General features: G+C 43.4%; 1 protein-coding gene across 3 annotated transcripts in view; it reads right to left on the bottom strand.

Moving 5' to 3' along the window:
• IKBKB (inhibitor of nuclear factor kappa B kinase subunit beta) overlaps positions 1-24,879 on the bottom strand; it is an 82,071-nt gene that overhangs the window by 35,592 nt on the left and 21,600 nt on the right. For all 3 annotated transcript variants that reach the window (XM_089670251.1, XM_089670250.1, XM_089670252.1), the window contains exons 9-15: positions 23,892-23,999; positions 22,566-22,695; positions 12,029-12,223; positions 7,751-7,865; positions 5,896-6,019; positions 4,959-5,110; positions 162-223 (exon numbers count right to left, since the gene is read on the bottom strand). In XM_089670251.1, coding sequence (XP_089526377.1) covers positions 162-223; positions 4,959-5,110; positions 5,896-6,019; positions 7,751-7,865; positions 12,029-12,223; positions 22,566-22,695; positions 23,892-23,999 — 886 coding nt within the window. The remainder of the gene's footprint in view (positions 1-161; positions 224-4,958; positions 5,111-5,895; positions 6,020-7,750; positions 7,866-12,028; positions 12,224-22,565; positions 22,696-23,891; positions 24,000-24,879) is intronic.

Raw genomic sequence — 24,879 nt, forward strand, 5'->3', positions numbered from 1 at the left:
AAGTCCCATGAGGCCTTGCAAGACTGACAGCCACAGGCAAAACTCCAAGAGGCAGAGGCCTGATAGGACTTGTAGTACTTCAACAGCTGGAGGACCATAGTTTGGAGACCCCTGATCAAGAATTTGTGATGCAGATTCAAATCCAGAATGAGTTCACTTACTCTTCCACACAGCTCAACTGCCTGCTCCATCTCTTTCCATGTAGACAGCAGCTTTTCAGAGGCTGAAAAGAGATAGGATAATGTAAGCATTAACGGACAGTGAAGAAAAAAAAACCAAAAAAAAACAGTCCATTACATAAAGCCCGATTAGAAGCAAGGTATCAGAAATGAAATTACTTTAACCACTAGCCTACAGGGCACTTATACCCCCTTCCTGCCCAGGCCAATTTCCAGCTTTCAGCGCTGTCACACTTTGAATGACAATTGCGCGGTCATGCAACATTGTACCCATATGACATTTTTATCATTTTTTTGAGCCAGATAGAGCTTTCTTTTGGTGGTATTTAATCACCTCTGGGATTTTTATTTTTTCTTAAACCAAAAACCACTGAAATTTTTGAAAAAAAAAAAACACGTTTTTTATTAGTTTTTGTTATACAATTTTGTAAATAAGTGATTTTTCTCCTTCACTGATGTGCACTAATGTGGCTGCAGTGATGGGCACTGATAGGCTGCACTGATGGAAACTGAAAGGTGGCACTGATGGGGAGGCACTGGTAGGTTGCACTGTTGGGCATTGACAGGCATCACTGATGGGCACTGAAAGGCAGCACTGATACATGACACTGATATATGGCACTGATAGGCGGCACTGACTAGCACTGATAGGTGGCACTGACTGGCAGCTCAGATGGGCACTGATATGTGGCATTGATGGGCACTGGCACTGATGAGCACTGACAGGTGGCACTTCTGGGGCCACACTGATCATCAGTGCTCTGATGATCAGTGTACATGTCCCCTCCGCGGAAAGCCGATTACCGGCTCTCCTCTCCTCTCGAGCTGTCAGCGTGACAGCTCGAGAGGAGAGAAATGCCGATAACAGGCATTTCCGTGTTTACATGTGATCAGCTGTGATTGGACACAGCTGATCACACGACTGAGCCGACATCTTCGGCTCTTTCCGTGATCCGCTGTACCGGCAATCGCCGCGCTGCGCGCTCCTTGAGCCGTGCATGCGCAGTGAGAATGGTAGGATGTCATATGACGTCCTATCAGAACGAGAGAACCACCTTGCGCCCGTCATTGTACTATAGGGCGGGCGGAAGGTGGTTAAATGAAGTGCGTGGTTAAGGGACCACAATGAAAGTTTTTTCTGCTGTAGTCCTCACCTACTAGCCGATTTTTTTTTTTTTTTTTAACTATACCTTTATGAAATGTATCGCTGATTTCACCCTCCCAGAAGGCAAGAGAAGCAAAATGGCCAATTATCAAAATTTTATATACATATCCAAGAAATTTTTTTTTTTGTTTACAAACGATTTTATTGTACATAAGTAGATAGTAAAACAACAGCACAGTATGAAAGTGATATTGTCAACAAAAATATGGCACATTTGAACCGTACAATACATAAAAGTATATTAACATAAAAAAGAAGATAGAGGAAGAAAGAAAGTTATGAGTGCATGAGATACATAAATGATAAAACAGATTGAGTGTTACAGCTATCAACAATATATGTCAGCCATTCTTTACCGGGGATGTTGTCAATCATGCAATAAATGTCTACAATCCTTCCATGACTCCCATTTTTTTATCGTATAAGTGCATCTTATCCAGTAGTGTATAATGAATACGTTCCATAAGCATTACAGCGTCAATTCTGTGTAAAACAGAGTCCAAGGGTACAGCATTAGACCGCCAATGCAGGGCAATGGACCACAAAGTGGCAATACATAATGTATGTAGCAATCTCAGAGTGGCATCAGAGACCCCTGGGATATGAACCCCCAATAAACAGGTCTGTATAGACAACTGTATCGGGTTGCCCGATAGTGAGGTAGCCACCTCAGATATCTTACGCCAGATCAAAGATATGTTTGGGCAATCCCAAAACATATGGACCAAAGTACCTGTGCGGCCACAGCCCCGGAAACATAAAGGGGATGTTTGTGGGAACATTGTATGTAGTCTGGACGGAGTATAATACCATCTGGTTAAAACTTTAAGGACCGTCTCACGAACCGAAAGAGATCTAGAGCTCTTGCATATATTATCCACCATGGAGTCCCAATCCTCATCCGAAAAAGTGATACCACAATCCTCCTCCCACCTCTGCCTGTACATAGGAGGAGCATGAAAAAGACAGATCAAAAATTGGTGATAAAGATCTGAAATAAGACCCCTACCTCTAGGAGAGTCACGGCTGACACGCTCAAAAAAAGAGATCGGAGAAGACGGGGTAAGGCCAAAGTGCGCATTAAAAAAGTGCCTAATCTGTCTATAACGAAGGTACTCACGAAGAGGAACATCAAATAGCACGCGCAGCATATCGAAGGTAATACATATCCAAGAAATTTAATTACAAACAGGATGATAAAAATGATGTACAAAACCCAAAACTTTACTTTTTAAAAAGGGAGCATTCCATCAGAGATCTCAGCTTGTCTACAATTCTCACAACAGCTGCACACTGAGCATTCAGCATCACACAGCCCATGAATACTTTTTTAAAGCTTAATATACATATTGCAATATGACCGCACAATCTCTGTATGATAACCTTTAGATTTAACCAGAACCATGTAATATAAACACCTAACTGAAGTTATATAGTTAGATCAACTTTACCTATAAATATTAAAATCCAGTTATATTTTGTGCATTTAGGAAAGAATACAGGCTCTTTTTTTTTTTTTTTTTTTTTTTTTTTTTAAAGTAGTCTACGGAGCTGGCCAGAACCAGTTCTTGAGGAAGTCTATTCCACATTTTCACCACTCTTACTGTGAAGATGTCTTTCTGTATCTGGTAGTTAAATCTCTTTTCCTCCAGAAGTAAAGGGTGGTCCCTTGTCCTCTGTGATGACCTAAAAGTGAATAACTCTACATCAAGTTCACTATATGGAGCATCTATGTATTTATACATGTTGATCAAATCCCCTCTGAATCTCCTCTTCTCAAGAGAGAATAAATTCAGTTCCTCTAATCTTTCCTCATAGCTGATCTCCTCCATGCCTCTTATCAGTTTGGTTGCCCTTCTCTGTACTTTCTTCAGTTTCCCGATATCCTTTTTGTGAATTGGTGCCCAAAACTGAACTGCATATTCCAGATGAAGTTTTAATAATGATTTTTACAGAAGCAAAATGGTATTCTGCTCTCTGGAGTCTATACCTCTTTTAATACAAGAGAGGATTTTGCTCACTTTAGAAACTGCAGCTTGGCATTGCATGCCATTATTAAGCTTGTGATCTACCAGAACATCCAGATCCTTCTCCACCATTGATTCCCCCAGTTGTCCTCCACCTAGTATGTACGATACATGCATGTTTTTAGCTCCCATGAGCATAACTTTACATTTATCAACATTAAACTACATTGCCACAAAGCTGCCCAACTTAACAGTGAGGTCAGCTTGTAAACTGGAGACAACCTGTATAGTTGTTATTCCACTGCATAGCTTGGTGTCATCTCCAAAAACTGAAATGGTACTATAAATTTAAGACCCTATATTGTTTATAAATATACTAAAAAGTAAGGGTCTCAACACTGAACTTAGGTACATCACTAATAACCTTACACCGTACACAGTATCAGTCATTAAGTCCTAACCAATACTCTCTGAATTTTATCTTTTAGCCAGTTTTCTATCCATTTACAAACAGATTTTTTCAAGCCTGTAGACTTTACCTTACACAACAGCCGTGTGCGGGAACTGTGTCAAACGCTTTTGCAAAATCCAAGTATACTATATCTACAGCCACTCCTATGTCTAAGATTTTTCTTCCCTCTAGGCAAGAGAAGCCCTGTGGCTCGATTTACACTGATTCGGTGCAAAATTCGCACCGACTTCTGTACATTTCCTGCACCACATCAAAATCACGCGAACCACTATGCATGTGTACGTTAAACGACACCATAAAATCCATTCTCAAAATGCAGCAAGATTTGCAAAATCGGATCCGGTGGGTGTGAACATCCATGCAATCGGATTCTGGGGCAAAAAAATGGTCTTGCATGATTTTGGTGCAGATCTGGTGCAATTTGAGCCATATAAAATGAATGGCTCAAATCACACTGCTGCAGAATCGCAAGCGAATTTGCGAAGGAATGCGGTGTGATTCCTGTGCAAATCACAACACATCAGTGTGAACCAAGCCTCAGCCTTGGAAAATTTTCTCTCTTAAAGTTAAGTGTTTTTATCTTTCAAGTATGTGCTTGTTGTTTACAGCTAACAATCAGGAAGGCTTTTCCTACATAACTGTTCACTGACCTAAAATAGATTGCACATTCAGACTATAAAACGCATGGGGCAGCACAGTGGCTAAATGGTTAGCACTTCCACCTGGCAGTACTAGGGTCGTTGGTTCGAATCCCAGCCCCGGCACCTCCTGCCTGGAGTCTGCATGTTCTCCCTGTGCCTGCGTGGGTTTCCTCCGGGTACTCCGGTTTCCTCCCACACTCCAAAGACATGCTGGTAGGTTAATTGGATCCTGTTTAAATTGACCCTTGTATATGAATGTGAGTTAGGGACCTTAGATTGTACGCCCCTTGAGAGTTAGGGACTGATGTGAGTACAATATATATGTAAAGCGCTGCGTAAATTGACGGCGCTATATAAGTACCTGAAATAAATAAAAAAATAAATAAAATGTCAAGCTTAGAGATGTCAGTTATTAGGAAGCGAAGCAAAGCAGAAGAATGTTAAGGCTGAAACAAGGGAAGAGTCAATCATGAAAGCTGCAGTAGTAAACCCAAACATTACTGGTGGTATTACTCTCTAATAGTGATAACTTACTGATGCCAAACTCCATCTGCTCACTATATTTTTCTAGATCAATCTGGATACTGCTGCGGAAAAAATCCAATTTAGCTTTTAGCTGCTCACACTCTGAGGTCATGAGGTTCTTCTTTTTGGAAAGCTCAGTATTGTATCGTAGTAGGTTAACCCTGAAATACACAGCTTGTTAGCAACAACACAGAAACAGGACCACATATGCAACAAATTCCATGGGCTCCCATTTAGTAGCATAGGTAAACAATACATGTTGCTTATTTGCTACCTTTTGTCTGTTAAATATAACACTAGGCATTTTAAACATTGTAAGTATCACTGTGGACCACAAAACACCTCTCTTTGTTATGTAAAAGAGAACGGGGTGTTATGTAGTCCTAAAACAGTGTCATGTTATGTTTAACACACTCCCTGTCCTAGGGTGACCACACTGCTCCGTACGGTTGTCACCCAGGACAGAAAGTGTGTTAAAATGAAGCAAACGACAGTTTGAGAAAAATAGAAAACTAAAGCAACCACCACATCTAAGGACAGGTAAATTGAAATACTATTAATGTTTGTTCTTGCATTTAGGTACACTTTAAAGCATTAGCTTGTTACCCAGGGCAATCACACCCTTTTTTACAGGGTGGTTTTGCCTTTATGGTGACAGGGTTTCTAAACCGTGCCTATTCTGTTTGCAAAGGAAAAAAATAAAGATTCCACACCTTAGCAATATTCATGTTTGTGAACAGACCATCTTGGAAAAAAATAATCTGGTGCTAAAATACTTAAATGTTATTCCCATGTTCCAGTAATCTGACCCCAAAACCAATTCTATAGATAACACAACTGATAATATATGTGGGAACAGTGAAATCACATGCGTGTGTGAATGTCATTCAGCATGTAGTACAGTATTGAAGGCCTGAGTAATGGGGGAGATGTGTGTTTGCCTTACATAGTGGCACGTTGTCCCATCTGCAACTTGGCACAGTCCTCTTTCAACATTCGTATTGTCTGCCAGATCTGTCCCCACACTCTGCGGAGTTGTACATAGGACAGAGTGTGTTTGGGCTCCTGCACTGGAAACAGATCATAAGAAGGATGGAGTCATTTAAACACAGTTGTAAGGGATTGAAAATTACACATTCTCTCAAAATACAATAAAAGGTATAGTCTACCTTTTGTATAAAAAATAAAAATACTAAATGCACCCAGCAAAACATGGAAAAACCGCCAGCTATTAAAACCGTGCACATGCAACCATTGGACAAGGGACTATCTCTCCCGCTTATTTGATCCAGCAATATTAGGGAACCTTCTCATGCTATTGGACCCTGGCAACATATTAGTCCCTTATGTAGAGTATGATTGGTACATCTCCATTTCCAAAACCAATATGAACTTGGAATGTCTGCCTATCACCCTGGTGCCACCGAGAAGTGGTTACTCTTGGAGACTACTGGGGTGGTGTTCTTCACTCTTTTTTTTTCCTCTTTTTCCATTTCTCTGGTAGGATTTCGGAGACAGTGGCTACATTTATGCCTTTTGGTTTTAATAACTGGCGGTTTTTCCATGTTTTGCTCCAATGCCGGGCTATGCATCATGCTTTATTTAGGCACTTCTGAAAAAGAGATCATGGTCTCAAAACGCGTCAAGTGCCCGCTTGATTTATATTATCTTTCCTACCTGTGTATTCTTTGTAACAGATGTGTAATGTATAACTGCCATATTTTGTATGTCTATGTGAATTTTTAACACTTTGTGTAAAATAAAATATGGTTCTACAAAAGTTTTTACAAATTTAATGATTCTACATGCTCTGTTTGTGCCTTAAAATCCCACAAAAAGAGGGTTTTCCATGTATGTAAGGGATGATGGCACTTCTTGTTACCACACCCACTATTTTTCTTGGATAGGAAGGGTAATATCCTGGTCATCGCTGCAGCGGGATTACTTTTGTAGACGGCAGAAGGGGGTCTCCACACCGCCTCCCCAGCATCCAGCATTTAATGGGCTCTCCCATGAAAATCGGGGAACCTGGTATGGATGCATCCGGCGACATCCTGTTCCTAAGACACAGTGGGAGGAACGGATTCAGGCTCCGTAAAGAAGCCATTACCAGCTTCAACAAACATCAGATCACACTGATATTGGTGCGATCTGATGCTTTGGAGGCCAGAGGAGAGATCTGGGGTCTAATGTTTACATTATTTGTGATAGCAATAAAAGTGATAAAAAAAAACAAATAAAAGTTACAGTATAAAAAGAAAAGTTTTAAATCATCGTGTCGCACCGTACTCATGAGCAAAGGTGAACGCATGCTTCACCCCCACACGCATATGGAAACGGCGATCGCACCGTTGTGTGATCATGTGAGGTATCGCTGCAAATGTCAGAGCAAGAGCGATAATTTTAGTGCCAGACCTCATGTGTAACTCTAAACTGGTAACCTATAAAGGCTTTTAAAGCATTTTTAAGTACCGTAGTTTGGTGCTGTTCCACGGGAGTACGCAATTTCAAAGTGTGACAAGTTAGGTATCCATTTACTCAGCGTAACTTCTTTTACAATTTACCAAAATATTGGGTATTCTATTGTGTTTTTGTGCATTAAAATTCATTAAAGTGTATTTTTCACAAAAAAATTGAGTTTGAAAAACTGCTCAAAAAATATACGTTTGGGGTTCTAAGTAGTTTTCTAGCAAAAAAATTATGTTTTTTTCATGTAGGAGAGGAACGTCAGAATTGGCCCACACTGGAAGTCTAAAATGTAACCTGGTCTGCATTTTATTTAAAGCCCATGATATACTCACAAACATAGGCAACACTGTCAGGATGAGGTCGGTGTGAAATCTGGGGTTCATACACTGTTTTCCGATTATCAAAGAGAAATATCAGGTCACATTCCCCCTGACGCCCATCATTGACCTATTGCAAACATAATGTTACATAAGTTAAGGTTTAGCAGTTGATCTCGTTCTAATTCCCATTGCCTTATATAGAGAGAGAAGCAGTTCCGATGCAATCAATAGCCTGTTGACACATCTCTAACAGGACTGAGCAACTGACTGCTCCCTGTACAAATCCCTATTACTAAAATCACAAAAAACACTAAACTACAGGAATTCAGCCACTTTAGACTATGTGAATGCATACCATGAGTTAAGTCAAATGAGGTACATGCCACCTCCTGGACTTATCTGTTATTTAGATCTGACAGGTTTATAGCACTCCAGGGGCTCTGACAGAAGAAGAGCACATACAACAGTTATGCTCACACCTCACCTCTGCTGCCCATTCACATAAGCATTTGTTTCTGTAATTAGGCAGGAGGAGGGAAAGAGTGGGCATAGCAGCTGCATCACCTCTACACTTGCAGGGACTGAGACCAGAGCATCCAGCATTTGGAGCTATGCTCTTGGAGCACAATAAACCTGTTACATGTAAATTAAAGAGATAAGTCCAGGAGATGGCAAGCAACTTGATGGACTTGACTCATGGCATGCCTGCAATTTATACAAAGTAGCTGAATTAGTGCAGTTCAGCTTTAAATAATTCTAAATATAAAATATTGCTTTAAGGAAAACACGGCAATAATAGTAGTATTTTGGTAAACCTTTAATACCCATAGTATAATTTATACCTCTTTAAGTAAATTAAGCTATACAGGGATATATGATCTGTATTGTTATTGGTAGCACTGAAATTGACCCTTTTTTAAATCTGTATAGACTTGATTTGTGTGCACAGATTACTGAACCCTGAAAGGTCAGCTGGAAGCTAAATGATACATTTTGTAAGCTCTAGCACAGGGGTCGTCAAACTGTGGCCCGCCGAGGACATTTATCCAGCCCGCCAGGCAGGGGTGTATCTGCCACGAGGCAAGGGACTAGGGTTTGGCAGGTCGCATGCAGTGTCCTGTCTCTCCGCCCTCTCCTCTCCAAGCTGCGGAAGTTTCATGTGTGTGTATGGGGCCCGGAAAGCGCCGCTCCTTTGTGTGTGATGATCGGATCAGGTAGGATGGGGATGGCCGGGGATTTACAGTGGGATTTACACCCGGGGTGACACGTTGTCCGCCAGCCTGGAAGAGGAGAGGTGAGGAGGGGACAAGTTAGTCTGGAGAGCGGCACTTCTCACACATCTGGGACCCCGGGCTGTCACCAGGATATGAAGGTGACTCCGGACTACACATCCAGGGAGGGGACAGACACACTCCTCATATATGGAGTCCATCCTCGTTATCAGTATTCACCCAAGACTCTCTGTGCTCTGCTTCATACATGGGGGGTCAGTGTATATAGAATAGATGGGGGGAGAGGGGGGGGGGTCAGTATATAGAATAGATGGCATCATGGGGGGGGGTCAGTGTATATAGAATAGATGGGGGGGGTCAGTGTATATAGAATAGATGGGGTCATGGGGGGTCAGTATATATAGAATAGGTGGGGTCATGGGGGGTCAGTGTATATAGAATAGATGGGGAAAGGGGGGGGGGGGGGGTCGGTGTATATAGAATAGATGGGGAGGGGGTCAGTGTATACAGAATAGATGGGGTCATGGGGGGTCAGTGTATATACTATATACACTGACCCCCCCATGACCCCATCTATTCTATATACATTGACCCCCCCATCTATTCTATATACACTGACCCCCCATGACCCCATCTATTCTATATACACTGACCCCCCCTCTCCCCCATGTATGAAGGAGAGCACAGAGAGTTTTGGGTGAATACTGATAACGAGGATGGACTCCATATATGAGGAGTGTGTCGGTCCTCCTGTGGAATGCCCCCTCCCTGGATGTGTAGCCCGGAGTCACCTTCATATCCTGGCGACAGCCCGGGGTCCCAGATGTGTGAGAAGTGTACACAGATCTGACCCAACAAGGTGTCCTGCATTTACCGTATATTTCGCTGCATAAGACACACTTGGGGGGGAATGTCTGTGCGTCTTATGGAGCGGCCGGCCCAGTATTCCCGCCGCCGTTGTATGTCCGCAGTCTCTGGTCATCTCCTGTACTGTGTCCGCAGTCTCTGGTCATCTCCTGTACTGTGTCCGCAGTCTCTGGTCATCTCCTGTACTGTGTCCGCAGTCTCTTGTCATCTCCTGTACTATGTCCGCAGTCTCTGGTCATCTCCTGTACTATGTCCGCAGTCTCTGGTCATCTCCTGTACTGTGTCCGCATTTGTTAATAGTTTTTTTTTTTTAAACTATAGTCTGGCCCTCCAACGGTCTGAGGGACAGTGAACTGGCCCCATTTAAAAAGTTTGAGGACCCCTGCTCTAGCAGCTAAGAAAGCACCTTAAAAGGAGGCATGGAAGACCTCTGACTGATGCAATCTCACAACATGCCTGGTTCAGTCTGTCACCTATATGCAGGAAAAATCAAAATTACAGTCTCCCTCTGAGAAGAGGCATTTAAGGGGGATTTCATACTCTAGTGGCCCACATAGTAAATATAAAGAGTCCATATAGTAAACCTGGTGTAGAGTTTTTCACTTTAAGGTAACTGCAAAGGACAAATGGGTACTCTGCATCAGTAGGAAAAGAGGTTTAACCTCCACATAAGGAAAGGCTTCTTCACTGTAAAAGTTGTGAAAATGTGGAAAAGACTTCCCCAGGAGTTATCTCTAGCTAGCTCTGTAGATTGTTTAAAAAACAAGCTGAATGCATTCACATATAGAAAAAAATTGATTATTATATAGTATATTTATGTAATATTTAATATATTTAAAGTAATAACACTGTAGATTGCTGATCCAGGTAATAACGGACTGCCTTTTGGGGGAACAGGAAGGAATTTTTATTCCTGTAGGAGCAAACAGGACCATGCTCTATAAAATGTTTTCTCTTCTTCTGGATCAACTGTGGGTGTAAAGCTTTGTGTATGCAAGATTTGTTGTATTTATTAATATTTCTATTGACTCAGCTTTATGGATTTGTGTCTTTTTTCAACCTAACTAAAACATACAACTATGTATATTCAGAGTAACCCATACAAAAAAGTGAGGATTTTTTTCTTGCACTATGTTTTTATGCTAACATTGATCCTAAACAAGTCCCTGCTCATTTAGGGTGAATAATAGCATGAAAACCTTTTGTGTGAAAAAAAAAACTTGTCACATTTACCGTTTCAATATTCAACATATTTTTGTCCATCTCTAGATCCCTTTAAAATGGTACTGTCACCACAGACTACAACACTAATAAAAAAAAACCTGTATTTCATTTGAAAGTTTTAAAAAGTAGAGGTCCAGCCTAAAAATAGACAATACAATGTGTTTGCTATGGTCTGTTTAACCAGAAAAATCTCTTCTGTATAATTTTCTAGTTTAGTTTCACTTTGTTGCACCATGCCAACTCCCATCTCACTGTCTAATGAGACTGCTTCAGTGACCAAAAGGATGACAATTGTTAAGACCTTTGCCATGAAATTAGAGACAGTCAAACACCAGTAACAAACTGAAACTTAATCAGAGGGGCACAGAAGTATTTTTCTAGCGAATGTCAGTATTATCATGCCTTGGTGGTCCTTCATTTGAAAAGTTTAAAATGACATACAGGTTTACTTTAAAGCAGCTGTCTCCAAACTTTCTAAACAAAATGGCCAGTTTACTGTTCTTCAGTCTTTAGGGGGGCCAGAGTGGCCAGTGGGAATAAAAAAGTGCCCCAGTGTCAGTGGGAGTAAAGAATGTCTCGGGCTTGGAGAAAGAATAGTGCTCCACGATTCATATTAATGGGAGGAATAGTGTCCCATTATTGGTATTAGTGGGAGGAATAGTGCCCCATCATTAGTATCACTGGGGGCAATAGGGCCTAATGGTTTACATCAGTGGAAGTAAAAATGCCCCAATGCTGGTGTCAGTGAGAGACATCGTTCCCCACTGATGTCATTAGAAGAAATGGTGCTTCCTTGTTGGTGTTAATGGGAGGAATACTACCCCAAGGGCCAGAAAAAGGCAAGCAAAGGACCGCAGTTTAGAGACCCCTGCCTTAAAGCGTCAATGCTCTAAGCTTGTAATGTTTATTCTGCCTGAAGAATGTCTACTGAAGCAACAGAGATGGATGAATGTCCCCACATCCTCACCATGCTGTCTGCCACATATTGTACGAGAGGTTGGTGGGGATTCAGAGCCAGACCTGAAGCCTGTAATAGTTCTTGCTCGTCCTCAGGAATGCCAGTGTCCTGTTGTACGCGGGTCTTCAGAGACTGCAGTGTCTCCCCTTCAGTTACTGGGTACATATGCACACGGCCAGACACCATGTTCAATACGGAGAGCAGCTAGGAGCAAAATAAACGAAAAATAAAATCAAAGAATGGAATATGAAGTGTTATTGTATCAGATCAAAAGGAAAGTCCGGGAGGCCGCACTAGAGCACATATCCACTTTATTGTATAGAAAAGCAGCTTAAAAAGGGGGAAAAAAAAAGGTTCACCAGTATCGCGCTAACCTCAGCGCTTAATTATAACCCACTGGTGGGTTTTGATTAAGCGCCGAGGTTAGCGCAATACACATGAACCTTTTTCCCCCCAACTGGAATACAGTATGGTGTTTTTAAGCATTTTTACACACAATAAAGTGGATATGTGTTTTAGTGCGGCCTTTGATCTACAGCACAGGTGTGCTAACCGGGCCAGCACACACACTAAAAGATTGTGGAGTGTGGGAGTGGTGAGCCAACCTGGAGCAGCACTATCTTCTCTTTCTGTAATTGTATCAGGCCAAGAACATCCACGTGTCCATAGAAATGGCCAGCAACTCACAAGTGTTTTGTATGAGGTGGGGACGTTATATATAGCCCCTTGTGGAAAGGGGATGTATCAATGTTTTTCCACTATTTGGTATTTTATGATGTAAAGAGGAGAAAATGCTTCTTCAAGTGTATTTGGCCAATTGGCCACCATACAAGTCTGCAGTCAAACAAAACCCTATAAAAGTAAGGAATGACTCACACCGAGTCTTTATGAAAACAGCTATCAATAATCCCATCGCACACGATCCTGGAATAGGCTGAAGAACAGACGGATGCTGCAGCAGCAGCCAGATGGAGCTTGGTACTATCACAGACCAACACATATTTGCCAGCAAACCAAGGCTCTCAAAAGAACGTTAAAGAAAAAAAGAAAAAATTTAATTCAAAGTGACTACATCACAGTGGAAGGGTGCAACATTTTGGGGCCACACGGGACCCCTACGTCAGGCATTTGAGGAAGCACTCTTCTACTGTGATGTGGTCACTTTGAATAAATGTTTTTGGGACACCGTTTCAATATCCATGGTGTGCTGGCAAATATACATGTTGATTATAGAAAAAGTTACAATAATGCTATTACACTAAAGAAAATCCTTGATGTGAGGTTGCAAGCATAGATTTCACCTCAACAATAATCATACAGCTTTACAGAAGATGGTTAAACTCTACACAATAAAGGGACTTGGGGGGGAAGAAAAAAATACAATGCATTTGTTAACATTCTCTCAGGTCTAGTCATTGATATTTTCTTCCAGCAGAGGTCCGAACAGCATGTTTGTGTGAGGACTGAGATCCTTCACATCATAATTTACCCCTCTCTTTACATCAGTCCTCAGCTTCCCTTCATCAATGGCATGGTGTTTACAGGTTGAAGGACCAAGGCAATGTAATCTGTAATTAACCGCTTTCCTGCAAGATATAGCAGATATACTGCTACAGGGGGGCAGGGGTGCACAAAATCACGTATATATGTGATTTTGCAATTCCGAGGAGGGGGGCACGCGCACGCCCTACCTGAGCCACTATTCGCAGCCTCGGCTGTCAATCACCGTGTCCCGTCCGGTGATTACTCGCCGACACCCAGTGATCGAGGAGCATTACCGACGGAGGGAGAGAACTGTATGTAAAACAATACGGTTCTCTCCCCGGTCAGCTCCTGCACACTGCTTTGCATGGCTCTGCATAGCAGAGCCATGCAAAGCAGTGTGCTTACAGTTGAAAGTACTAACACAGCACACAGTTAACCCTTTGATCACCCCACATGTTAACCCCTTCCTGCCCAGTGCCATTAGTACAGTGTCAGTGCTTTTTATTAGCACTGATCACTGTATGGGTGCCACTGGGGATGTCAGTGACACCAAGTCAGTTCCCGCTATAAGCCGCTGATCGCCGCCATTACTAGTAAAAATAAAATAAAAATCTCAGTATATATACACTGCCATTTGTAAACGCTATAACTTTCAAGTAAACACATTAATTTACACATATTGGGATTATGAGACATGTAGCAGAACGCATTTTGGCCTAAATTTATGATGAAATTTGTTTTACATTTTTTTTTACTGGAAATGGAAATAGTAAAAAATATAGTTTTTTCTCAAAATTGTCTCTTTTTTTTTTTTTTTTCCAAAAAAGAGGTGTTTATTGAAAACAAAACACACAGATTGATACAAGACAGAATAAAATTTCAAACGGGTTGAACATAGGTCATGTGGCAAAACATATATCATACAGAAGAGCATGAAATCCAAAGCAGAAATGAACAAATTGGATGAGTAAAACCACGACAAGGTTGTGCCTGCAATATTCCAGTGTGCTTGTCAAACGAATAGAGCAAGAAGGCACCAGGCATTCTACAGTAATGTCTCAAAGTATGGTGCTATGGAGGAAAGGAAGGTGCGTACAATATCTAAGCAGAAGTCCAAACTACAGGTTTGAGATAGTGGAGGTGGCGGAGAGCGTATATGGGAGTAGATAGTCATGGAAATCGCTAATGGGAAAGGAGATAAGATGTTGACATCATGCCTAATGCTCTGCGGAATAATTATCTGGAGCTTGTACAAGCATAAGAGAGGAGAAAAAAAAGAGGAAGGAGAGAAGCGCGAAGGAAAGAAAGAGAAAGAAAAGGGGAAGAGAAGAAAAAAAAAAAAAAAAAAAAAAAAAAAAAAAAAGGGGGGGGGGGGGGAGGGAAACATATGGGTAGAAGGGAGTGAGGGAGGGGGTGACTGCAAAAAATTATTGGATCATCAATACGGGTCATATCAGGTGCGGTAGAAGTCTAAATTAACCTTAGTTGCAAATAAATGTGGGATGTACACGAAGGAGGAGGAGTATGTTGACCACCATCGGGTCAAATACAACTGAGTTACAACAGTAGGGAACCTAAGTCAAGTCAAACAGGTTGGTCCATAAGAGACTGATATGCAGGGGTGGTCAGGAAATGAGTCCAACAGGCCCAAGTGTGGGAAAATTTCGTAGGGGTATCAAGTGCAGTCGCAATCAGTTCTTCCATAACTGCCGTTTTACCCACTCGGGTGAGCCAATCGCGTATAGAAGGAGGGCGTGTGGAACCCCACAGAACAGGGATGCAGAGTCTGGCTGCATTGATCATGTGCATAGCTAAGGATTTGAAATACTGCCCCCCGGAAAGGGAAGAGTGATGAAGGAGGAATTGAGCCGGAGAGAAATCCACAGGCAAGGTAGTTACAGACACCACTAGCCTGTGTACTTCTTGCCAAAACGGTTGCAGAACAGAGCAAGACCACCAGATGTGAAGGAATGATCCATCTGAGGTCCCACATCTCCAACAACTGTTGGGGAAAGCGGGGTTGAACCGATGAATTTTCCAAGGGGTTCGGTACCATCTCGAGGCTATTTTGTAGCCATTTTCCTGAGTCGAGACGTTGAGGGAGCATTTATGGGAATGCTTAAATACCCGGTCCCAGTCTAAGTCCAATAGATTAGTTTCAAGATCTCTATTCCACGCTCGACATGATGGGAGGGAGTCATAAGTCCGATTCTCCAGTAGGAGGGGATAGATCTCCGAGATCAGGTGCTTTCGTGGTTCAGCTTTAGCGCAGATAGTTTCAAAAGGGGTAAGAGAACGGCCCCAGTCGAACGGGGGTTTCTGTGAAAGCAGATAGTGTCTAATCTGAAAATATACCCAAAAAGGGAAATCGCGGACACCTAGACTTTCAGTCAGTTCTCTGAGTGTTTTCACCTTGCCTTTGTGGAGAAAATGTTTCACCAAGATCTGTTTATGCGGCCAAAATTTCAGTAAGAAGTCCTTGTGCATTCCTGGAGGGAAAGCAGGATTGAGACGAATAGAGGTTAACGGGTTGGGTGTTTTGGAGATGGATGCAAATTTACAAGCCAAGCGAAAAGTTTTTAAGGTAGGCCCCACTAAAGGGTGAGTGAGAAGGGTATGAGGCGTGTGCTGCGGCAGAAGCCAAGGAATCGATGCCAGGGGTAAGGGTGAGCACGCATCTTCTATATATATCCAGTCCTTGGAGGCAGTGTGAACGTGCCAATCAACTACCCGGGAAAGGTGACATGCCCAGTAGTAGCGGTGAAGGTCAGGGAAGCCAATTCCACCTCTAAGCTTAGGAAGGGTCATTTGGGAGAAAGCAATGCGCGGACGCTTATGATGCCAAAGGAATGATGAGCAAAGTCTTTTGCACGATATAAAAAAGACAAGGGGCAAATGAATTGGCAATGTTTGGAAGAGATATAGAAGGCGAGGAAGTATATTCATTTTGATTATTGCTGCCCTTCCAAACCAAGAGAAGGAAGGACGATGCCATTTATTAAGGTCTTCCTGCAGAGAGCGCAGAGCGGGAAGGAAATTTTTCACATAGAGGTCGTCCAGATTACGGGTAAGCTGAATACCGAGATAGGTTAAGGATTCCTTTTCCCAATGGAATGGGAATTGGAGCTCACAGGAGGAGACAAGCTCAGCAGGCAGGGTAATGTTAAGGGCAGCCGACTTGGAGAAGTTAATTTTAAAATTCGATAAGAATCTGAAGAGGGCAAAATCCTTCAGTAGGTTGGGCAAGGTGATGTGAGGATCAGCAAGAAATAGGAGAATATCGTCTGCGTAGGCTGCGAGCTTGTAGTCTTTGTCCGCTACCCTAATCCCCTTGATATCGGAATTCGAGCGAATTTTCCGTAGCAAAGGTTCAAGGGAGAGGACAAACAGGAGCGGAGAGAGGGGGCATCCTTGCCGTGTGCCATTCCTTAGATGAAAGGAATTCGATAAATGACCGTTCACCCTCACTCGAGCTGTCGGATCGGAGTATAGGGCCATTATGAAGTTAAGCATCTTCTCACCTAAACCCAGTGCTACTAGAGATGCCTTCAAGAAGTCCCACGCAATCCTATCGAAGGCCTTTTCTGCATCCAGGGAGAGAAAAAAACCAGGAGAGTTAGACTTATGGAGCCAATGATTAAGGTTAAGGGCCTTAATGGTATTGTCCCTTGCTTCTCTCCCAGGGACAAAACCCACTTGGTCTAGGTCAATCAGGGAGGGGAGCAGGGGAAGAAGACGATTAGCGATGATCTTCGCAAATAACTTGATGTCCACATTCAGCAAGGAAATGGGTCTGTAATTAGAGACCTGTGTGGTATCTTTCCCACTCTTAGGGATAACTGTGATGTGAGCCTCCAAAAGGCGGTTTTGCGATCGGGAAGGATGAGAGAGAGTATTGAAAGCCAAAAGAAATGGGACACTCAGGATATCCAGGAAAGATTTATAGTAAGCTACTGTAAAACCATCAGGGCCCGGACTCTTACCCGGTTTCATCTGTTTTGTCGCGGACTGAAGCTCAGTTAGGGTCAGGTCCCCTTCCATAGCCTGAACCAGATCTTCGGAGAGGGCCGCAGGACCGTAAAGGCGAAGGAATTCGGAGATCAAGGAGGTTCTGGACCTGTCTGTATGTATAGGGGGACGTTCCGGAGAAAGATTGTATAAATCTCTATAGAAGCGTTCAAAGTGGGAGGCAATATCGGGGTCAGATGTAGCCTCGGTGCCATCAGAGCCCCTGATTTTATGTACCGTCATGCTGGCTCGTTTCTCACGAAGCGCTCTAGCTAGAAATTTCCCGCTCTTATTTGCGAATTCGTAGTACAGTTTTTGAGAAAGAATGTATTTTTTCCTAACAACCTTACCCAATTCCGTAAGAAGTTGTGAGCGAGTATTTGTAAGGTCTGCAAGGGTCGACGCAGCCAGAGTCCGCTTATGTGCTCTCTCCAAGGAGTGAATCCTGTCTGTGAGGAGTCTCAGGCGCTCCTGCTTGGCTCTCTTACGTCTCGACGCAGTAGCCATGAGGATACCCCGTATAACACACTTATGAGCTTCCCACTGCGTGAGGGGAGAGGTGTCCGATGAGCTATTCAAAGAGAAATATTCAATCAACTGAGAGCGGATCTCTTGTTCAATAGCAGCGTCCGCTAGAAGGGAAGCATCCAGACGCCAATATGTTGAGCGTGAGTGAGCAGTGGGGAACCGGAGAGACATAGTGATGGGATGGTGATCTGAGAGAGTCATCGGTTCTATGGTAGCAGCATGGAGGAATGGAAGATCTGATTGCGACAGAAAAAAGTAGTCTATCCTAGAGTATTTGTTGTGTGGCGGAGAGAAAAAAGTGTAGTCTTTGACGGTAGGGTTGAGGATACGCCAGGAGTCGTGTAGTTGCAAGAGCTGAAGTTGTATGCGTATTTGCTTCAGAGCCTTGTAAGGCAAAAAAGAACATCCCGAAGAGGAATCTATCAGGGGGCTCAAAGGTACATTCAAATCACCTCCCAATATCAGCATCCCTGATTGAAAAGCAGCTAAAGTGGAGGTAAGTGAACGCATAAAAGGGACCTGTTTAATATTGGGCGCATATACGTTAGCAAGTGTGATTGGTCTGTTGGCAAAGACTCCCTTTATAAGCAAATATCTACCTTCGGGGTCCGCCAGGGAATCTGCTATTTGGAACGGAAGGTGCCTGGCGAACAATATGGCCACCCCCTTTGATTTAGCTAGAGGGTTAGTGGCATGGAGGACCGTAGGAAAGTGGAAATTATATAACTTGGGAATGGAGTCTTGTCGAAAGTGCGTCTCTTGCAGAAAGACCACATCTGCTTTCTGTTTATGTAAATAGGAGAGAAGCATGGAACGTTTTTCCGGTGTGTTCAATCCCTTTACATTTAGTGAGAGGATTTTCAAAGACAAATGACCCGCCATTGAGGTGGAAGAGAGCATGATTGCCATCTAGTGTCGTCTAAGTCAGATGTAACGGTGTACTACGGATCAGGAGGGGGGGGGAAGGAGGAGGGGAGAAGGGGAAAAAAAAAAAAAAAAAAAAAAAAAAAAAAAAAAAAAAGGGGGGGGGGGGGAAGTAGAAGGAGAAAGAAAAAGAAAACAGACGTATGAGAACAAGAAAAGGAAAAAGAGGAAAGTAGGTAATAGACGGCTTGGGGAACAGACCCGCTGTTCCACGTGAGAAAAAAAAAAAAAAAAAAAAAAAAGGGAAAGGAAGTTCAGGAAGAAAAAGAGAGAAGCGCGAGAAAAAAAAAAGGGAGAGAGACCAGAAAAGATATAATAATCGTAGCCGAATAGAGGAATCAGTATAAGCTCACTGAGCTCACTGTGTGGGGGTCAAAGTCGACGTAGAACTAGGAAGTGAACCATTGCCGGCCGGCATCCCTCTGTGAGCAATGATGTAGAGGGAAAAAGGAAGGATGCGGGGTACGAAGGGTGCAAATAGTGTCGGGAGTCCTATAGATTAAATAACCAGAAAATGACCACCTGTCCTCTGCGGGGAAAGAAATGTAACGTAACGCTCAAAGGGTGAGAACTGGGAGAAGGGGCATAGGCGCAATATGACTGGGGGGGTCGCAAAACGAGGAGCAACAGTACACTATGTGTAGAAAAAGTGCGCGGACGCTTACAAACCAGGATAGCCTATACTAGTGTGAGATCAAGACCGGTTAGGGACTCAGCAATATGAGTAGAGTAGTGAGGGGCCCTCACAAATATTACAGGCAAACCGTATCATAAGGCGTAAGGAAAATTAGACATCAACAGCAAAACATGTGAAATCGTGTCATAACAGGCTTAACACACAGAAACCCCTAAGCAACCACCGGTGAGCGACTAAGCTTCTTAGAATCAAAACCAGGCATGCAAGCTTATAATCTGAAATGAGCTAGCTGATATGCATATATATATATACACATATACATACATGTACACATACACCTACAAGAACATATAAAAAAAAAAAAAAAAAAAAAAAACCCCCACACACCCATAGAACAAAATGACCTCTGAATCCTCCGAGTAGCAGGGGGGGCGGGCATCACCTCTCCCAGTTCAGCATAGTAAAGGGGACGAGGAGGCGAAAGGGGGATGTGTACGAGGGTAATCGAGGGCGTGATAGTCCTCAGGTTAACCTCGTCAGTCAAAGTAGTAGGTAAGGACAACCCGGAGAGAAAAAAGGAGGACTCAAATCCGGGTGAACTATCTAGTGGCAGAGGGAGGCGATGCTCATCCACACAGCCAAACTCCATGTACAGTAATTGCCGCTACCAACCCCTATAACGCTACTGCCCATCCCAGCATACAGTAACCATATCCCCTCAAACCGCCCCCCAAGAGAGAAATTAGGTCACTGACACAATCCCACAAAGAGAATACATTACAGATCAGGCAGAGGCGTCATCCGAAGGACCAAGATGTGCCGGGCAGTCCAAGGTGTAGGGGGAGCGAACAGCGTAATACTGAGCAGTCTCTTGCAGGCCGCAGGACATCTTCAGGGACGTAAGATTGAAGCTCATTTAATACCATAAGGACGGAGCTGAAGGATGGAAGTCTTCCAGAATGCAGACGGATGGTCAGAGGGCCCAGGAGGCTGTGAAGAGGCGCAGGTCAAGAAACAGCGGGGGGCGGAGAGACTGCCAAAGGAAGCTGAGTGTGTTTGAGCGATGACCTGGATGGATCCAAAAAAAAAAAAACTGTTCCCCAATGTGGGGGGTGAAACCGGTTTGCATACGGTCAATGTCCGTTCCCATATCATGTAGGGAGAAGTGAGGAGGCCCTTTAAGTGTATACAGGGCCATAACTGTATGTAAGTTCTGTAGAGCAGAGGATGTCATCCTGGTGGAGAAGAGGTATGTGTCGCAAAGTGTAAGTTCAACAGGCATTGATCAGTGCACAAAGAGGTAACTGGAACTTTCGTGGCAAAACTGTAAGAAAGCGTTCGTGGAATTGGCCAAATATAGAAACCTGGCGAAAACAAGCGCCGGAAAGGTATTGCTGTATGTGGATTCCGGACTATTAGATTTCGCGCCGCGGCTTCCTATGTGCAGGAGAGGCCGTCGGGCTGAGGATGGCTGTTGCGCCCCCTGTGGGGAGTCTCGGAGGAGTCGTCGGAGGCATCCGACCTCTACGGTTAGATTGAGCATGCCAATCCATAGCACTGTCCACCGATCCCGGGCCCTGAACTGGTGGCAATCTTATGGAGCTGTACCAGTCAGGTAGGTCAATCAAAGGTATGTCCAGGGAGGAACAAAACAATGGCAATTCTTCAGGGGATCTCAGGTTGCATGATTGTCCGTTAGCTTGTACAGAGAGGCAGAACGGGAACCTCCATCTATAAGTGATGTTACGTGATCGGAGCACGTCCAGAAGGGGACGTAATGCACGGCGTTGTTGTAGGGTAATGCTGGATAAGTCTTGAAACAGTTGTAAGTCTGCGCCTTCATATGAAAGATGCCTTCTGCCTCTAGCACATCTGAGGATATCCTCTTTGAGCGGGAAACTTACAAGGCAACAAATGACATCCCTGGGTGGGTCTGCGTCTCCCCTCCTAGGGCGGGTCGCTCTGTGTACACGTTCGATGTCAATTGGGGTTGCTGGCGGGCGACCAAGGAGGTCATTAAATATGGCCATTACCGCATTGGGGATATCGTTAGTTTCCACTGATTCTGGGAGACCACGTATTCTAATGTTATGTCTGCGGCCACGGTTGTCTAGATCCTCAACATGTCTGCAAAGTTCTCTGATAGTAGAAGTGTGCCTCACTGATTTTTGGTGTATGTCTAAAATGGCAGATTTGTTTTGCCTGGAGGTGGATTCCACCTGCTCCATGCGTGAGCCCATGGCCCTTATATCCTCCCTTAAATCTCCTAGGGCATTAGTGAGCGTGGCAGACAGGGTGGCCTTGATGTCTGCTGCCACTGCATGAAGATCCCTTAAGGACAGGGATTGGGATGCAGGATGGATGTCATGGTGTGGCACTGTGTCCGGAGCAGCCGACAAGGCAGAGCAGGAGGGAGCTGTTACATCAGCGGCAGCAGAGGGAGGGGGCGAGGGGGATGCAGAGGGAGAAGGAGATGACTGCGGCCTTTCCCTCTGCTGCTGGGAGCGGAAGAGCTCCTGTATATGCCGCCCCTGCATTCCCTGGCTCCGTGGGGATCGTGATCGGGCACCGGCTGATGTCCGGTCCGACTTCCCCATAGTGAGACAGCACTCACTCACCCCGCTCCTCCGTAAGGCGGTGTCGAGGGATCCGGCCGGCGGGAGCTCTCACTCTAAGCGGCCATCATCCAGCCGCGGCAGACCACGCCCCAAATTGTCTCTTTTTTTATAGCGCAAACAAATAAAAAAAAAACGCACTGGCAATCAAATCCCACTTAAGGAAGCTCTATTTGTGGGGAAAAAAAGGACGTAAAATTTAGTTTTTGTGCAGTGTTGCATGACCACACAATTGTCAGTTAAAGTAAGCAAAAAATGGCCTGGTCAGGAAGGAGGGGTAAATCCAGGACACCATTATACAAATTCTCCCATCATATCACTCAGCTTAAAAGATGCAATCATTGCTTACCTTGAGGTTCAGAATGGCATCCAAGGCTTGGAAACAGCCAACATCTGGATTTTGGGGATCTGTGCCCCTTTGTCTGGGGTGTCCCATTAACATGCACTGCAGCCAACGCTCTAGTTTACTAGCCAGGATCCTATGATAGGGAGAAACAGAGTTTTGGCCAACTCATCAATTCATATGCAGCTCGGATAACATCCACTTCATATTCAATGAATTTATTCAGCTTTAAAAATACACCATATACTCACCTCTCTGGTGACCCATTTCTCCTTCCTCTACTCCTCTCTAGTTTTTCAGCCTCAAAAAGCCTTTTAAGCATTTGCCACTTCCTTGAGTGTCGGATACCTGTGTCCTCTTCTATGCACCAATGCCTTCCTCTGACCCCCTATGTCACTACAGGATCCAGCAATGATGTCGGGTGTCAGAAGAATGAGTCGGCACATAGTGGAGGACACAACCACCCGAAATTCCCATAAATAACTCCCAGAATAACACACTTCCTGTCTCTAAGTGGCTACGTTCACAGACCGCTGTTAGTCTACAGTATAGGGGTGATGTGGAGTTTAGTAGTTTAAAAAAATTATAATTGTTTCATGCTTTTAGTTTAGCTTACAGGAAGTGGCAAGGATACTGCATTTACGTCAGCAGAAACGTCAAGAAGTATTTCCTGTACTTGCTGAAAATGTTCTTAACCTGAAAAAAAGTGAATGCAGCCACCACATAAAAGCTACAAATAAATTACATTTTCAATTTTGAGTTTGGATAAAAATATGCTGCAAAAATTGTATGTTAACTTTAAATTTCTTTTAAAGAAACCTTCAAAACTAAACTCTTACAGCAAGAAAGGTCTTTTGGGAGGAGTATATTTAATCAGTCTCTTCTGCCAAAAACCCTTTTTGATGCCAGCCGGTATTTTCTTTTTAATCTGCACACAGACTGTAGTGGACATGAAGTACAATGTACAGTTTCTGCATCTTACAGATGGCAAGAATGAAGCCAGATGCTCAGAGAATGTACCTCCAAGGGGCATGTGCAGGAGTATCATCAGTAATCCCTACCTAATGGGTTAAGCAAGAAGACGACAGACCCAGTAAAAGAAGAAAAATTGCATGGCTGGCAGGGACAACGTGAATGTGGGTAGCTTGTACCTCATAATGCTGGAGGAAAGCACACCCAGATCAAAATGTGCAAGTATGCTGTGCCATCTCTATCATGGTGTAATTCTGCTTTAAGTACACAAAAATAAAAAACTATGTGCAACATATGATGAACATAAGCATAGTATGGAGGCATATAACAGTACAGGAAACAAATCAAGCAGGTTCTTACACATTCAGGTTATTGGGTGTTGGCAGAACACTAGAGAACTTCACTGCTCCCGACAGGTCTTCATACACCACAATGTGTTCATTGCTTTTCTCACGTACTTTTGCGTGCCTGAATAACAATAACATACATATGTCATTTGGATGGATTAGATCATAAAATAGTATAAAACACTAAAGACTGCTCCCATGAAAAAAGTCAAAACATGTTTATCAGGTCTTCAGGAAGACATGGAGACCATGGCATGGTATTTTGTCTATACTTATGCCTACCTTCGGGAGATCTCCTCCCCAGACCAAGTAGTATCGCTTTGACCACATCCGGACCTCGGGCAAGAGACAGTATTCTATGGCTTTACGCCGTTTTTACTTCTTTCCATGTGTGTCTACCCTTATTATTTGTATGTTGGCTTCTGCTCTCATCTTTTTTCTTTTTACCCCCTACCCATTTGTATCCTTCCTTCTCCCTTTTTTTCCTCTACTCTCCCCTCTCGTCCCGTTTTGCCCTTTTCCTTCCGTATCCCAATCCTGTCACCTAACTTATACAATTATATACTGTGGTTTCCTTTCACCATGCAGTGCCTATGTGGCGCTATGTTTATTACTTAGTGTTTCCATTTTTTACCCTTCGAGATTCCCTCGATGATTCTAACATTCTTATCCATTTATGTTAAAACAAGTTGCAGTATGCAGTTTCTAGTACCCGCTCCTGTTTGTTCGATATGCAATCTTTCATTAACCATGTGTTTATACTGTATCATGCCACGTTTAGTAAAATAATAGAATTGCAAGAAAAAAAAAAATATTATATATGTACTCCAGTCCAGATAAAAGTAATACAATAAAAATAAATTAATAAAATGGTGACAGTTCGTGATGAAAGCCATGCCTTTCTGATGAAGTGCTATTGCACGAAACGCGTTAAAGGGGCCTGCACGCCATGACGTCTATTGCACATTGGTCAGTAATTGTTTTTACTTGCTTTTATCTAC

The sequence above is a fragment of the Staurois parvus genome, unplaced genomic scaffold, assembly GCF_062004578.1.
Source record: "Staurois parvus isolate SC_StPar_1 unplaced genomic scaffold, SC_StPar_1.0 ptg000088l, whole genome shotgun sequence".
NCBI lineage: Eukaryota > Metazoa > Chordata > Amphibia > Anura > Ranidae > Staurois > Staurois parvus.